This window comes from Ursus maritimus, unplaced genomic scaffold (assembly GCF_017311325.1).
Source record: "Ursus maritimus isolate PB19 unplaced genomic scaffold, ASM1731132v1 scaffold_4, whole genome shotgun sequence".
Classification (NCBI taxonomy): domain Eukaryota; kingdom Metazoa; phylum Chordata; class Mammalia; order Carnivora; family Ursidae; genus Ursus; species Ursus maritimus.
Window position 1 is genome coordinate 77,538,527 of NW_024426552.1, and position 17,437 is coordinate 77,555,963.

General features: G+C 47.9%; 1 protein-coding gene across 2 annotated transcripts in view; it reads left to right on the forward strand.

Annotated features, from left to right (window-relative positions):
- DGKG (diacylglycerol kinase gamma) overlaps nt 1-17,437 on the forward strand; it is a 191,326-nt gene that overhangs the window by 71,615 nt on the left and 102,274 nt on the right. The window contains exons 9-16 of one of the 2 annotated variants that reach the window (XM_040621478.1): nt 260-382; nt 5,179-5,296; nt 6,851-6,939; nt 9,972-10,088; nt 11,073-11,165; nt 12,661-12,720; nt 15,906-15,985; nt 17,117-17,191. In XM_040621478.1, the coding sequence (XP_040477412.1) occupies nt 260-382; nt 5,179-5,296; nt 6,851-6,939; nt 9,972-10,088; nt 11,073-11,165; nt 12,661-12,720; nt 15,906-15,985; nt 17,117-17,191 (755 nt within the window). The remainder of the gene's footprint in view (nt 1-259; nt 383-5,178; nt 5,297-6,850; nt 6,940-9,971; nt 10,089-11,072; nt 11,166-12,660; nt 12,721-15,905; nt 15,986-17,116; nt 17,192-17,437) is intronic. The other variant, XM_040621479.1, reaches the window with a different exon arrangement.

Sequence of the window (17,437 nt, forward strand, 5' to 3'; positions counted from 1 at the left end):
TTCATTTTATAGGTGAGCAAAGCAGAGCCCAGAGAGTGGCGGTGGCTTCCCCAAGACCACACAGGGCAGGGCAGGGCCAGGCATGGAACCCTGGCCTCCTCATCCCTGTTTGCTCCCTCACTGCTCTGCCTACTGTGACTCAGAGGACAAAGGGGTAAAACACAAAGCAGATAACACAGCAAAAGAGAAAGAAGGGGACAGAAGGAGGCAGGGAAGTGCAGGATGAAAGTGGACAATTGTTGCTCTCTGGGTCCTGCAGATACTGAAGGAGATGTTGCAGGGGATGGACTACGACCGGGACGGCTTTGTGTCTCTAGAGGAATGGGTCCATGGAGGGATGACCACCATCCCACTGCTGGTCCTGCTGGGCATGGACGACTCTGTAAGTCAGCAAGCCTGAGCTCAGAGAGCTCTTGCCTTTCAGAAGCATCGGGTTCCATGTGGAAGTTAACATCTATATATAAGGCCTTGGCTTCTGCCCCGACTTCCGCAATGGACACACCATAGGCTCTAGGCCAGCCTGAAGTCTTCTCTTTCTACCTGTTAGTGCCTGGCATATATCCATTCCTTTGACAGAGGACATTCACTAATTAAATAAAGATACCGTTCTGAGAACTGCCAAGGGGACACAAATACAATATCCCCCTACCAGAAGCTTAGACTCAACCAGGCGGGGAGGGAGGGTCAAGGAAGAATTCCATCTGTTCAACAAATTAGGTTAAAATATACTAAGAGTGTTGACGAAGGAAGGAAGGAAGGGACGGAAAGATACTGATCTGTGGCAAGGTGAAGGGCGTTCAGTGATGGTATGCTATTTAATCATCAGAACAACCAGATAAGATAGATACTTTTCCCCCAATTGATATAGATGGAAAACTGAGATTCTGGGCCTGAAGAGCAAAGGAGGAGCCAGAATTTGTTTGCACTTGACTCCAAAGATCCCATGCTTTCTAAACTTCCCACACTGGGAGTGAGAAAGTGGGAAGAAGGCTTGGAGGTCGTTTGGCCTGGCCGGAAGTACGTGTGGGAGTCTGATATCTCATTCTTGAGTGTAAAGGTCAGGTAGAAAGCCCTTAGAGGTTGTTGGATCTGGTTCTCAAGGATGGGTATGATCTGGCTGAGGGAAGATGATAGAAGAGAGAGTTTATGGCTGGGAGAAAAACTTGGTCAAAGACCTAAATGAAAGAAAGTTCAGGGTGTATTAGAGAAGACTCCCAGTTTGATCAGAGGAGGCGATACATATAGAGGCTGAATGTGAAATCCATCTTAATGTAATATATGCCTGCATCTGACCTAGTCTGCTTATCTTGCAAGGGAAATAACTTCCATACACGAGGCAGGAAAGATAAGAACTAGATGGTGGTAAATGCTTCATGTCACCATTTAGTGACATGAAGCATTTACCAGGACTGTTGCACAGGTTGTAGACAACACCTCTTTGAGATTACTGAAACGCCATAGAGAGGAATCCTCTAGCTGGCTGCCATTACCCATAATGTCTCCATCTGACCATTCTTCAATTCAGAAGCTGAGCCTGCGTTCCCAACACTCAAGAACAAAAAATCCTGCAATCATCTCAGCATGTCCAGTTCTTTCCAAGTGCTAAGTAGAAATCAAGAACCAGGAGCTACACAACTTTTGCCTTCTTATTCCTTAAGACCCAAAAAATCAGAACTGGAAAAGATCTTCATGATCCATGCGCTAGTCTCTTCATTTTACAAACTGAGGGCCAGAGAGGTAAAGGGACTTGCCCGAGGACACACACCCAGTTAGGACCAGAGGCCAACCTCCATATTCTGGAAGAGCACCCGCCTCATTCAGTGATTCCTTACCAAGAACCTACCATGTGTAAGAACCCATGTGAGCTAGGGCATGGGGTGCTCAGATAAGGAAGGCATCGTTTCTGCTATCAGTACTTGAATCAAAGTGGAAGTTCCAGCATTCCTGGTTTTTCTCTCTGAAACGTGGGGATGGAGATGAGACATTTTAACCATAAGGAAGCAATTTCTATTTTGTATTCTGTTTTGGACTTGCTAAGTCCAAGGCATCCTGCAACTCTGCATGGAGGGGATCTGCTCTCATACAGCTGGAAAAGGGAGACAATTTCTTCAACATGCCCCCCAATGTCTCCCCCAAATGCCAAATCAGCCTCGTAGAAGCCCGTAATTTACATCAGCAAAGTGGCAAACAAAAGCAAATGTGAATGTAGTTTTTATTAAGTGGAAGTTTTATGCATTTATTTATTTTTTATTTTTTTATTCTAGAAGTTCTATAGTTTTATTTTTTTATAATTTTTTATTATGTTATGTTAGTCACCATACAGTACATCCTTAGTTTTTGATGTAGTGTTCCATGATTCATTATTTGCGTATAACACCCTATGCATTTATTTTTAAACATGCGCTAAATTGTAAGTTTTTACATTTAAAATTCAGGATTTTAAGGAAAGCATCCCTTAGTGTCTTAAAAATCACATTGCCCCTCTAGCTTTTTCAAAACCCACATGTGGCCACTAAAAAGTTAGGCGATCTCTGAATGGCACAGATGCAGAGGAGAAACCGGCTGCCTTCCAGGTACCTGGCTGGCACGCGGAGGTGACGCTCACAGCCTGCAGACTCCGAGTGCAGAAATGAAAAGGCCACATGATGGCGCTATAACCCAAGCAGAAATGTTACTTTAGCCTTCCTCTAGGTCCTTTTGCTTCTAACCTAGTATTCACTGAAAATAGTATCTGAGGAAAGAAAAATCAGCTGGTTTAGTTAATAAGGGGATTTTCGGGTAAGATGACAGCCCTTCAGGCTATGTGAAGAAGCAGTGCTGAAGAATTCTGTAATTTCCCTTCTGTCCTTAAAGGAAAACCCTAGAATGTGTAGGTGGGGGAGAGGGATGAAAGGAGCATGGACTCAGGCCAGCAAGACCCCCAGTTATGAAATCAGTCGCTTGTTATTTTACAATCTTGGACATTTATATAATTTCTCCAGGGCCTCTTTCTTCATTTCTGGTATAGGTATAAATCTACCTCCTTACACGTAAGAAAACACTCTACTTGTTTTGTGTTCCCCAGTGTCTAACACAGAGAGAAACTTAATAAAAATTTTAATTCACAATGTGGTAAGCACTGGAGTAGGAGCTTGACTTACATTATTTCATGTAATTCTTACAGAAATCCTCGGGATGTTTATCGGATGAATGGATGAATCAATCTTTTCATGAATCATTTAATCAATTAGTAAATCTGTTTACTAAAGTGGAAACCATTAGATAAAAAGGCTGTAATTCTGCAAAACTAGGATCTTGAAAGAAGCAGGGTTTTAAGGTGGTGAGAAGAAAAATGCTTAGCCCTCCCCCTGGGAGGAGACCAGCATTTGGAAAAGCAGATGGGCTTCTCTGGACACCAGAAGGAGCACGATCTGGGCACAGGAATGGTTCTGGCTGCTGTGACCAGCCCAAACCAGAGGTGCCCAGAAGTAGGAACTGGGTGGGAGTCCGGCACGCTGGACCCTATGTGCCTGAATGTCAGTCCTTCCCGCCTTATTCAGTAGTTCTTCCTGCCCTGAAGACCGGCCTGAGGGTATTCGTCTTTTGATGGAGCCCAGGAGAAAAGTTAGGGACAGCATACATGGAGGTGTGTTCCTGAAGCCACAGCCTCGAGGCTGTGCTCCCAGAGCCAGAAGCTGGAAGATCTCCTCACACTTAGCAATGTGATTTTTAAGACGCAGAGGGATGTGTTCTTTAAAATCTTGAATATTAAATGTAAAAACTTCCAATTTAGTGCATATTTAAAAATAAATGCATAAAACTTTCACTTAATAAAAACTACATTCACATTTACTTTTATTTGCCACTTTGCTGATGTAAATTACGGTCTTCTACGAGGCTGGTTTGGCATTTGGGGGAGACATTGGGGGGCATGTTGAAGAAACAGTCTCTGTCTCCCTCCTCCAGCCATATGAGAGTGGGTCCTCTCTCATCTGTTTATTGTGTGGGGCTTGGCTCATCTTGTGGGTAAGGATGAATTTGCTTCTGGGCCAAGACAGGAGGAAGGGGTCTAACCCCCTCTCTATGTCTGTCTCTCTACTACTTTATCTATGTACAGAAAGTTGAGAGAAGTACATTGTTTTTACTAAACGACTTTTTCCTGGTTACAAAACTGGTACGTGCTCACTGTAGAAAATTTGGAAAACACCGAAGAAAGGAGAAATTAGAGGTTAAAATACATCTGTAGTACTAACAGTAGCTAACCTCTGTTAACAGTTTAGTGACATTTCTTCCCGTCCAAGATCATATGTAAAACCGAGATTATAATATATCATCAAATTTGCATTCTACTGTTTTCACTTAGCCAGTGCTAAGTGAACATGCACACATTCCCACGCCATTAGATATTATTCTCGGTATTTTTCTGATGGTCAGTTAACAATAAATCATATAGATGTACCACAACTAACCTTTGGATAATTTTATGACCTTCAGGATATTTCCAATTTTTCATTATTTTAAACAGTGCTGGATTAAAGATCTGGCAGAGCACAAAAATGTCCATCTGACTTTCAAAAATTATTTCTTTGGGGGGCGCCTGGGTGGCTCAGTCAGTCAAGCAGCCAGCTCTTGATTTCAGCTCAGGTCCTAATCTCAGGGTCCTGGGATCAAGCCCCACATCGGGCTCCATGCTCAGGAGTCCGCTTCTCCCTTTCCCTCTGCCTCTCCTTCTGCCCCTGCCACCACCCCCCACTGCTCATGCTCTCTCTCTCTCTCTCTCTCTCTCGAATAAATAAATCAATCTTTAAAAAAATTATTACTTTGGGATAGAATCCAAGAAGGAGAATTTTTAAGTCAGAAGTTATAAACATTTAAAGATGATGGGTGGATGGATAGATAGAAGGTAGATAAGAAGTTTGTTCTGACTTATCCTTCTGCCAGCCACAAAGGAGAGGTCTTGTTTTACCCCCATACATACACTCCCGCTCAGATAGTCCCAATTTTTAATATTTGCTAATTTGAGAAACAAAGGACTTTGATTTGCACTTCTTTTAAAAGCATCCCTAAAACGGTTAAATAAATGAGTATCTTGTTTTCCATATTTAGGAAGAGTCTTTTTAGAAAAAAGAGAAACCTACGCCCCCTGGCGTCTGATAGCAGGGCCTCCCGCTCAGCCTCTCCTTCCTCCTATCCTTGCAGGGCTCCAAGGGGGACGGGAGGCACGCCTGGACCATGAAGCACTTCAAGAAGCCCACCTACTGCAACTTCTGCCACATCATGCTGATGGGCGTTCGGAAGCAAGGCCTGTGCTGCGTCTGTGAGTCCACTTCTTTCAAACCCGTTGCCCCAGGACCCGCCCTGCTCCGCACGCACTTGAGCCATTCTTCGGTACAGTCTAGGGCTCGTGGCTTCCTGGCTTGAGGGACCATAGCAGGGAATAAAGCAAGAGCTCTATGTCCTATTTTTGTGTTGCCCAAGTCAAATGGACAAACGCTGTCCTGTTTTTGGAATCCTGCCAAGGGCCACCGAGCCCTAGAAAAAAAATGATTAACATTCACACATTATTTTAAAATATCTCACACTAATTTAGTTGGGTTTTGTTAGAGAATGTTTATTTTGCTGAAGCTGGGGGGTGGTTATTAATAAACAATATAAAACTGTATTGTGTAAATGCAATGGAAATTAAAACTCTCCAGGTGTTTGTCTTTATAATCCATTTAGTAAAATCAGACAGGAGAGGAGGAAAGAAATACAGGTGAGAAAGGGAGGAAGGAGACTGGAAGGGAGAACCAGAGAAAGATGGAGGGGGAGGAAGAAGAAGGGGTAATGTAGGAAGGAGAGTGGAGGTAGGGAGCAGGGGGAGAGGAGGAGAGGCTACAGAACAAAGGCTTTATAGGGCCCAGGGCCTGTGGCCCAGAGTTCCACCAGCGACCTTACCAGCTATCACTCCGCCTGGACCCACCAGAGCCTGGTGAGTGGCCACTGCAGGAGAGCCCATGGGTGCAGTCCAGGCCACTGACCTGTTTCATCTGAGCATGCACACGTGAGCTAGGCAGCAAGTGACCCGACCACAAAAGTCACCTTAGCAGAGCTGGGCCCCGGGTCTATCAAGAGGCAGCATCAGTGGGCTAGTGAAGGGGCCACTCAGCCTTCCAGCACCCAGTCACATCCAGTTCCCATACTCTCATAGATGAACCCAGTCTCATTCCTAGTGGGTCCGAGGCCTTTGAGCCTCTGCAGTTTGCATAGTAGTAAGAAGTGGTAACAGCCACAATAAGAATTATGGAATAGCTATTCTGATACAGACACATAGTGCTTTATACAAACTATCTTGTCTAACGCTGTGAAAGTCTTGCAAAGAGAAGGAGAGGCCATTTTATCCCAATTCTATAGAAAACCCTGAATTTCAGAGACGTGAAGAAAATAATCCAAGGTTATGTGTGGTGACCAATGACAGAGTCAGAGTTCAGGCCCAGGCCTGACTCACTCTGAAGGGAGGAACGCCCCCGGGCTTTCTGTTTCCTCCCAGGAATGCATGGCACTGGCACACTTAGCAGGAGGACTCCTCACATTCTCCTTAGGCAGAAAGTGCCTTTCTGGGGATGTTTCTTCCTGCGTTCACGCTCTGCACGGAAGGCAGTGTGGTGGGGTAGAGAGAGAGGAGACCGCAACATGTCTGGGAGAGAACTGTGGACTCTCTTCTTACTGAGCAACTGGAGATAGTTTCAAATTCCCATTTGGAAAGCCAGCTCCATATGTCCCCTGCCTTTGGCCACCCAGAGGGAGGCACAGTCCTCAGCTGGAGTGGAGGTGGGGGGGTGGCTGGACCTTCCTAGGTGACCACTTACAAGCACCTTCCTTTTTTTTTCAGACTGCAAATACACTGTCCATGAACGCTGTGTATCCAAAAACATTCCTGGATGTGTCAAAACATACTCAAAACCCAAAAGAGGCGGTGAGGTTAGTGATCCCTATTGCCTTGTTCTACCGCATGCTGCATCCCAGGCAACATGTCCATCACCACAGACTCCTGGGCAGGAAGCTTGTTCAAGGCCCTTCTCTGCCTCAGGGACCACCCTTAAATCATCTTGTTCATCCATCAATCCATCAGCATCTTCCCGGTGCCCACCGTGTGCCAAGCACTGTGCTAGGGGGTACACAGGTTACCAGATGGTCCCCAGCCTATTCCAGAACTGTGCGGTCTTGTAGGAGAGAGACAGACCTGTAAGCAAAGTATAAACAAATGAGATGTATGATAACAACAGGGCTGTATGGGACAGACAGTGGAGACCCCAAGGAGGAGGCCAGGGAGGGCTCCACAGAGGAAGTGGCATTTGAGTTGTGTCTTGACCCCAACTTGGGAGGACTTCACGAGGCCTCAAAGAGGACAAGGCACCCTAGGCAGAAGAGGCCTTGAGCACAAGGCATGGAGATGAGCCATAGGATCTGTACCTAGTTTAGTGTGACTGGGACAGAGGATGCTTAGAGGGGAGTGACAGGAGATGTGCTCTGCAAGTGATAGGTGCAGCCTGGGGAAGTTCTCGTGAGGCCAGCTGAGGAGTCCGAAAGGCATCTCCTACCCAGAGAGGGGGCCTCTGAAGATCTGTAAGCATGTGAAGAGACACGAAGAGATGATTGAGTTTGCACATTAGGTTAACTGCTCTGACCATGGGGCAGGAGAGAGATGGGGGCTGGGGGTGGGTGGGAGGGGATGGAGCTCCTCCGACAGTTTAGGCGAGAGGCAGAGCCACACCGAGGGCCTGCCTGGGGTGGGGTCTGCACTCACTACGCTCAGTACACTCAGGCTGGCAGCAGCAAGCACAGGGTGGCGTGTCTGGATGAGGGTCCCCTGGCCATGCCGGTTGTTGCATACTTTGATTCTCCCCCTGGCTAAGGTAGCGGAGATGAAGGGGGAGTTGGAGACCTAACTTGGAGGCAGCACCACCAGGACTTGGTGATGGGGACATAGGGGATGAGAGCGAGGAGGAGGTCAGGAATGGCTCCCCAGTTTTGAACTTGGCCATTGGGTGGTGCCATTCAGAGTCTGGAAACAGACTCTCCTTAAAATGAACAGGGGAAGGGCGCTGTCCATTCAGCCTGAGTCAGCAGATGATTGGCAGCAGGGAGTGGCATCCAGCCCTCCACAGAAGGACTCCTGAGAGAGAAGGGCGCCTCCAGGACACGCATGCATGCCCCATGAGACGCCGCATGGTCTCTTGTCTACTCCTGCACCACGCCCATACACACCTCTTTTCATGTCCATACCTTTCACCAGGATGCACCGCGTACTTCCTGGGCTCAGGCCCTAAGCCTACACTCTGGACACTTGCACACACGCCACAGAGGGAGGCCGCTGATAGGCCAGCAGGGCACAATCGCAACCTTCTGAGTCTCCAGGGGCAACCCAGGTCCTTCGCCATTTCTTCTGATCCCGGAAGAGGATGGAGAAGGCAACATGGTGGTGGGACACAGCCATGGACTTGGAGTCAGAAGACCTGGCCATGAGTCCCTACTTGGCCACTTATCAGCCTTGGAACCTAGGGCGGGTCACTTAACCTCTCTGAAGCCTCATGTTTTTTTCTTTGCAAAATGGGGATAGCCAGATCTCAGAGCAAATTCAGTGTGACCATACAGGTGACAAATTGGTCAGCAAACAGGTATTTTATACCTGCAGGGATGTGCAGCAGCAGGTGAGAAGCTACAAAATAACCATGGCACATCTTCAAGAGCAACAATTTTCCCAAAAACCTTTAGGGGGGAGGACATAGTAACTTAATTGATAAGTAATTGTAAAGCTTTTATTTAATACAAATAAGGATGGTATCGTGCAAATATTCCATGTGTTTCTAATATTGTGTTTGTAGTTGGCCCTTCAGGCTGTGCCCTCACCTTCCTGCAGAGGCCGTCTCCTCTTCATTCTGCTGTTTGGAGCACCCTGGCAGGAAATTTTGAGAAGTTCTGTAGAAATCCTGGACAGAGCTTAGAGCTTAGGCTCCCGGAAGTTGATGTCATGGGGCACTTTGGCTCCACTTACATAAACACACATACACAGACTTTCCCACCTGCTTCCTAAGTTCCTGGGTTACCCTGGTGGCATTTCCGGGTCAGGGAGCAGGTACAACCAGCTCCCTAGAAAAAACAGATATGCAGGCTGCTGGCTGCTGAACCACACTGTCTTTGGACTTTTTCTTCTAACTTCCTTCTGGAGCGTTTCTCAACCTTAGCCGCACAATATAATCACGCAGGGTGCTTTAAAATAAACTAATGACGAGTCCTGCCTCTGGACACTCTGATTTATCTGGTCTGGAGTGAGGGCTGGACATTAGGACTTCTGGAAGCTTCCAGGTGGTTCGAATGGGCTGAGAGCCACTGGCCTATAGAAGACAGGAAGGGGAAGGGAGTTATCCCTGAGCGGGGACTTCTGAAGGGCCAGAACTGTGTCAGAGAGGCTCTTCCAAGTGGGCTGTCTTTTTAAATCCTCACAGAAAACCCAGAGGTGGGGCTTACCATGCCAGTTGCTACAGATGAGGGACCTGAGACTCAGAGAGGTCCAGGAACTGGCCCAAGGTCACCCCGCTGCAAAATGGAAGGTCACTGAGTCCAACCAGCTGTGTCGGCAGCCCAAGCCCTCTGGTACTTGCCTGCAGTGCGCTGCCTTCCAGAAGAGGGCGCACACGAGCACACCACCCTGCAAGTTCTGCAAGACAGACAGACAAACGGCTCAGAGGCTTGCCTGCCAGGGTGAATGAGCTATTCAAAGTGCAGGCCAAGTGGTTTTCTGACGACTTTGATTAGCACGATGGTGGTTAGGCAGGGAGAGACCGAGTCCGTGCAATTCAGCAAAACAGCCCCGTGTCCACTAAGTCAAATCCACTGAATGGAAAGCAACCCCTTTGCCCTCCCCAACCCTGTGCTCCTCCCAGGCCCTTCTCCCCAGGCCCCGGGATGTGGCTGCGCAGCCTTCCCTGGCATCCTTCCCTTCCCTCCTGCAGGTGATGCAGCACGCGTGGGTGGAAGGGAACTCTTCCGTCAAGTGTGACCGGTGCCACAAAAGTATCAAGTGCTACCAGAGTGTCACCGCGCGGCACTGCGTGTGGTGCCGGATGACGGTGGGTTGGCGCGCAGGGTGGCCCTGTTTCTTTTCAGCGTGTTTTTGCTCCAGCTGCAGCCAGGGAGCAGTGGGCGTCCTGCCAGAGGGCATGAGCAGAGCTAGGGCAACAAGACTGGGAGGCCCAGAGCCCCCGTTCCATGCTCTAAGTCTAACAGGGCCGCCAGTGCATCTCCAGGCTGTCTGGAGAAAGGGCAACCTCAGAACCAGGGGAGCGAGAGCTGCTGAAGAAGCCGAGGGCCAGGCCACTGCCTGTGTGGCCAGGCAGCCATAAGCAGCCACCAGACCTTTAACTTTTTCACCTCGGTGTCATCTGGGGCCGGGGATGCAGAGTAGGAGTGGGATTAGACACAAGAGCCCCTGCTCCTCAAGGCATCAGCGGAAGGCACACCCCTTACAGCAGCCGCACTCCACAACAGAGGTCCACGTCCCCCCCGGACACCTGACGCTGCCCGTCCTGCCTGCCAAAGCAAACTCTCGGTCACGTCTTGTCCCCTTGACCAGGTATCAGCCTCAGAAAGGATGTGTCTCCACATCAGAATGTAGATCTCTTAAAATGCACAGGTCGAGTCTTGGGTTTTACTTCCAGCCTCTCATGAGTTTGTTCAACAAGATCTCCTTCCTTACAGAGTCTCAGAGCCTGGGGAGCAAATGTCTAAGGGAGTTTCTAGAATCCAAATGGCGGTGCCACGTTGAAGGGTCCCAGGTCTGCCCATGACCATTTCACTCCAGCAGTCGTGGACGGCACTTGGTCTCCTTTCTCTGCCTGCAGCCAGAGTGGCGCCCCTGACCACACCATGCTACACACACGCATGCACGTGCACACGTGTACACACACACACACACATACAGCTATACTGCCAAAGACAGCAGTGCATATGGATTTGGGGGAGCATTGCATAGCTGGCTCCCCAGCAAATCTCTGAACACTCCTGACATTGCCTCTATCAGTTTCACTCACTCTCTTCTTCATTCTTCCCTCCAGTTTCACCGCAAATGTGAATTATCAACATTGTGTGATGGCGGGGAACTCAGAGACCATATTTTGCTGCCCACTTCAATATGTCCCGTGACCCGGGTAAGTGCTGCTGCCCCACCAGGGCTCCAGGCTCCCTGGGTTCACGGTTCAGATGCAGGCAGCATTCAGACAGTCACATCCCTCCGAGGCCTTCCGCACAACTCCTAGGGTTTGTGTTTTCACTACAAGTTTGAAAGCGCAGTGCAGCACTCATCAGATTGTGAGAGAAAACTCCTCTGAGTGGGGCTCACTGCCGGCCTTCTAGAATGCTCTGCAATGGCCCGTCGAGGAAAGCACATACATTCTAAGCACCTTGCCAGCAGAGCACAGCTGCGGGAATTTCCATCACCACCCGCACATGGCTAGGCCTCCTAGCCCTCCGTTGTCCCTGTCAGCCTGTCTCTTTTGTCTAAACATGAACCTCTCTCTTCCTTGACGATTCCCACTTAGGTGTCCCAACCCTGTTTGGAGATGAAAGCAGGAAAATTAAAGTCCCTTTATGTCCATCTAAAGTTTTCTGTCTTGTGTTGGAGATTCATCTTTCCAACCAAATACCAAACACCTCAACTGTCCCCTTCTGTCTTCAAGATATTGTCAAGTCCCACTGATCCCTCCTGTCTCGCCCTTGACTTCATCAGCTACTCCTTTTTCATGAAAAAACTGAAGGAAAAGCAACACTTTGGAAAACCAGTTGGCAGTATCTACTGGGTTGGAAATACACTAACTCTGTGACCCAACACGTCCTCCTGTGTATCTGCCTGAGAAATATGAAGACTTATTTCACCAAAAGACCTGCACAAGAGTGTTCATACCGGTTTTGTTCATAACAGTCAAAAACTAGAAACCAGCTAAATGCTGACTGCAAGGGTCTGAGGTATATCCGTGTAATGGAATACTGCACTGCAGTGGGAGAGAGCCATGCTTAGCTGCGAAAGTCTCGAAGATACAATGCTGAACGAAAGAGGCTAGACTCAAAAAAAAAAAAAAAAGACTTTCCCTATGATTTCATTTATGAAATTCAAAAGTCAGGAGTTATGCTTGAAGAGACAGGAGCTATAAGGGCATATATGTATATAGAAATTCATCAAGCTGGAGATTGAGATTTGAGCATTTTACCACATTATGCGAAATAAACCTCAATAAAAAATAATAAACATTGAAGAAAACAAACAAAACTAAGAAAAATGACTTAGTATCACATCATTTAGATAGTGCTAAACAGAGAAGCCAGATCTAAGACTATGCTTCCCAGAGCTCAAGCTTCTAAATCAACAAAGTAGATTTCTCCCAGTTTCGGTGTTTCTTCTCCCTAGGTCTGTTCCAATGTCTCAAAGTTAAAGTCAGAGCAAACAATGACCAAGGCCTGGGGAGTCCTAGAGAAACCCATAGGGGAACATGTCTTTGTTTTAGGTCCACAGCCCCATTCTGAAAAACTCCTCCCTGTTCTATACTGGTTTTGTATTCTTTCTTTATATTAACTATTTTTCTTCTGATCTCTCTCTCTTTTTTTTAACTAGGGCATTTTTTAAAAATATGTTTGTCTTTCTTGTCACAGGACAGGCAAGCTGGGAAGTCTGAAGGCAGCGTGTCAGCCAAGGGTGAACTTGTAATGCAGGTACGTCAGGGAGCCTCAAGTCCGGTGTCTTGTTCTGAGTGTGTCCAAGGCTGCCTGCGGGGAGGACAGGTTTGCGTTCTAGGGAAATAGATCTCAATATTTGCTTTCTCGTCTGATCATTACCTAATTACATCACACAGGAGGGACATTTTATTTCCAGCTTCTGGAATGATCTTTGACCACTACACGTTGGCAAGTGGTGAACAGGGAGGTTGACCGATTCATGCCATTGCTGGTCAAATTAACTTTATCACCCTTTTAGGAACAAGTTAGGTAAAACTTACTGAGAATATACAGTGGGTTTTCCAAGACTGTCAAGCTGTCTCTAGAATGTGATCTGCCAAAACAAAGCTAACCAGACCCAAAATTCTGCTTTATCCTTAAATGTATACTTAAGAATATATACATAAGAATTTTTTTTTAAAGATCTTATTTATTAATTAATTAATTTATTTATTTATTTATTTATTTGAGAGAGAGACAGAGCACAAGCAGGGGAGGAGCAGAGGAAGAGGGAGAGAGACAAACGGACTCCCCACCAAGCAAGGAGCCTGATGCGGGGCTCCACTCGAGGCCTGATCCCAGGACCCTGAGATCATGATCTGAGCCGAAGTCAAACTCTTAACCAACTAAGCCACCCAGGCGTCCCTTAAGAGCTCATTTTTCACTTGGGTTCACCAAGTAAGAGTATTAGAAAAGGAAATAGAGGGGTGCCTGGGTGGCTTAGTCGTTAAGCGTCTGCCTTTGGCTCAGGGCGTGATTCCAGGGTCCTGGGTTGGAGCCCCACATCAGGCTCCCTGCTGGGAGCCTGTCTCTCCCTCTCCCACTCCCTTGGCTTGTGTTCCCTCTCTCGCTGGCTATCTCTCTGTCAAATAAATAAAATCTTTAAAAAAAAAAAAAGAAAGAAAAGGAAATAGAGAACTAGGGTCTCCTCCTCTGCCTCTGAATCTCATGTTTTCTTGTTTGAAAAAGGGCATCGCAGTCCCTACACTGCCCACCTCCCAGAGATACTCTAAGATTAAATGAGAACATGCAGATTAGTGTGTCTTGAAAATCAAAACATAAGGAATAATGATGGAGAAACCATAGTAATATGGGAAAGCTCTAGACACTTAGAAAGGCAGAAAGTCAGGCAGAGCAGACATAGACACACACACACACAACACTAACACACAATGAAGGTATACCAGTTGTCTACAGCTGGCATCCACCTGGTTATCCTGTATCTGTTTTGGTTGGGAGTACCCATGCTGTACGGATCGTTAAATATCTTGAATATTGTTCCTGGAGGTAAAGGATTACTCCTCAAGCTCTAAGCTGCTTCTGGGTGTCACACAGACAGTCACCCTGGGCAGATGAGAAAATTATTTAAAAAATCATCAAGAACGCTGCTGTCTATTTCAAACAACATGGTGCTGTGTTTGCTGAGATTTTAGCTTGAGGAAAGGTAGGCATCGCACCTTGAATATGGAATACAGCTATATCTCCATATCAGTCTGTTCTTCAGCTGGATCCGTGTTTCTTAAGTGCCCGCTTCTTTTTTTTTTTTAAGATTTTATTTATTTATTCGACAGAGATAGAGACAGCCAGCGAGAGAGGGAACACAAGCAGGGGGAGTGGGAGAGGAAGGAGCAGGCTCACAGCGGAGGAGCCCGATGTGGGGCTCGATCCCAGAATGCCGGGATCACGCCCTGAGCCGAAGGCAGACGCTTAACCGCTGTGCCACCCAGGCGCCCCATCAAGTGCCCACTTCTTGATCTGGTGTCATGGGGTGCTTGGTAGGAGGGTTATACACACACCTGCCCTGCTCCTGAGGCATGTAAAATCCAATTGATATCTTGAGACATTCACCTAAGAACGCATGAAACAAAACTCACATGAGTGGACAACAGAGGAAACCCAGAAAATACTCCGTGCTTCACGTGCAGTGGTTTTAGTTGCAGTGATAGTCGTAGAGGAAGTAGCACTTGAGTTGGGCCCTGAGAATGAGAAGTTCTTTTTAAGACGTTGCAAAGAAGCAGGTGGGCCCTTTAGGGCATCAGGGAGGAGTAGAAACCAGTGTGAGCTGGCCGCCAGGGCGAGAGGGCCGGAGACGCACTCCGTGGAGGGTCAGAGCCAGGCTTGGCTGGGACTGCCGCTGAGGGCTTTAGCATTTAAGAGGCAACGGGAGATTGGGGCCGTGCTAAAATGCCGTGGATGCCGGGTTAGGAGATTTGGATTTTATCCTCTGGGCAACGAGGTGTCGTTAAAGGTTTCTAAACAGAAGTGGCACGGCTGATGTCCTGGGAAGGAACCGCATACAGGCCTTAACCTCAGGTGGGAAAGGCCCGAGCAGCGTGGGTACCGTGGCGACCGCCAGAGATAAAGGGACATTCAGGGAAATAATTGGCAGGATGGGCTCTTCCCTAGAGGATTAGCTGAATGGTAATAGTATGTTTAAAAGAAGCAGTAGGCCAGGAGAGAACACCCGTTTTGTGGGGACAGAAGATAGGTCAGGTTTGGGCATGTGTGGCGTGTGCAGTGACGGAGAGATGTCTGGTTGAAGGGTATCCATTGGACAGTGAGAAATGTCAAACCAGGGCTCAAGAGAAAAATGAGGGCTGGAAATGTGGATTTGGAAGGTGCTGGAAGAAGTGATGGGTAACTTCATGAGTGTTATTTGATGGATGTGTATGACCAAAAAGACGGTAACTTCTAAAATTACATTCAGTTGTATCCCTCACAAAGTATCATCTTGTGTTTATAGGGGCTGCCTGGCTGGCTCAGTGGGTGGAGCGTGCGACTCTTGATCTCAGGGGCTGCGAGTTCAAGCTCCACATTGGGCATCGAGCTTACTTAAAAAAATAAATTACAAAATGTATCTATAAACTTGTGCTTATAGCCACAATACCGCACCACTGTTGAACGATTTGAAGTTATGGTACCATTGCCACATCTCTGATCCCAGCCTCAGACTCCTGTCACTGTTAACACTGCTTAGGTCCACTCCAGGCGAAGACACTTAGTTGCTTAACCCCTCAGAAAATTCAACCAGTGGACAAAGACCTACCTCCCAATTTCCTGTCCTCCATGCCGGGAACTGCTTCCCATCCACCTTTTCTGGAAGCCTTCTTAGCGTCAACTCTCATCTCATTCGTCCTCTTGGCCAAAAAAGAGCTAATTTCTTTTTCTTTTACTTTTTGAAGTATAAGATCATCCCCACCCCGGGTACCCACCCCCTGCTGGTCTTGGTGAACCCCAAGAGTGGAGGGAGACAAGGAGAAAGGTATGTTGTCTTCTTTTTCAAAATGGAGAGGCTGAGACAAGTTTGCTCAGGTTTTTCCTTCCCCTCAACAGGGTGGACTGCAGAGACAGATCTGGGTTCCCGTCCCAGCCCTACCCCCGACCACTTTATGACCTGGTTCAACTGACTGCTTACCATCCCTGTGCTCTGGTTTCCCCTGCTCCTCTCACAATCGGTTGTGAGGACTAAAGTAGCCACGTGCTTAGCCTAGGACCCATCACGTGAGCCATTAGTATGGCTCCCAAGTTCCGACCAGGTTCTGAGACTCCTGTTTCCTTCCCAGCCTCGCGGGTCCTTTCTTGTTTTAAGAGGAGTGGCAGGACTCACCTGATTGGGACCTCCCAGGCTGTCCAGCTCCTGAGAAAGCAGGGCACGACCTCCTCAGTGAAGGAAAGGCCCAGTCTCCTAGAAGCACGAAGGGAATGGGAGAAGAGAGGGAAACCGGGTGAAGCAGCTCTGCCTTCCCTTCCTGTTCAGCTCGGGGTAATGGACAGAAGATGCAGTGATCTGGAATCCAGGCTTACAAAAATAATAAGTAGGGTTAAAGCAAGAACTGTGAGAAGCCCCCACCCTAGTCCCAAGGCCAGGGCACCCCTCCTGAACTGACCTGATTAGTCTCAAGCTGGAGCCTTGACACCAAGCCTAGAGGTAATCACTGCCCCCAGCTTCCCCTGCCCAGCCCCACCTTCTGCATTTCCTCCTGATCCCAGGATTTTGGGGGCTTTCCATAGAGGGCTCCCTGATCCCTTTGTGTAGTCTGCAAAGAGCAGAACTGCACTACCTAGAACATACGGAACGTTTAGGAGAAGGACAAAGCTTTAGGAGAATAGAAGTTTTATTCATCTGCAAGGGAAGATAGTCCTGGGGTTGACTGCTACAGTCTTGGATGGTGGGGAGGCCTTGAGCCAGGGCGTGAGGGTGTGAATGATGCCAGCTAGACCTGGGACTTCAGCGTCTGCGGGCTCTGTGTGCAGTCTTTTCCCCTCTTGGGTTTAAATGGACCCAGATTCCCACCACCCAGTGGGCTCCAGAAGTGTTTGCCGTACTGTGACTTCTCACGATGACATTCTCCCTCTCTCTCTTTCTCGCCCTCTTTCTTTTTTTTTTCCATAGAATTCTTCGGAAATTCCACTATCTGCTCAACCCCAAACAAGTTTTCAACCTGGACAATGGGGGGCCTACTCCAGGGTATGGAGAAATGATCGTTACTTACCTCTCCTCCTCCCCCTTTTCAGCTGAAGGAGATACCTTTCTTTGGTCATTTGTCTCTCGTCTGTTGACTTACCCTTCCTGCCCTTTTACTCTTTTCTGTCTTCACTTCCTCACGTCTACTCTTACTTGCTCCTGGAGTTGCTCAGGAACACCTCTTGTGGCTAACTCTGGAAAGAAGCCTCCTGTGTACTTCACCCCGGGGCGGGGGGGGGGGGGGGGGGG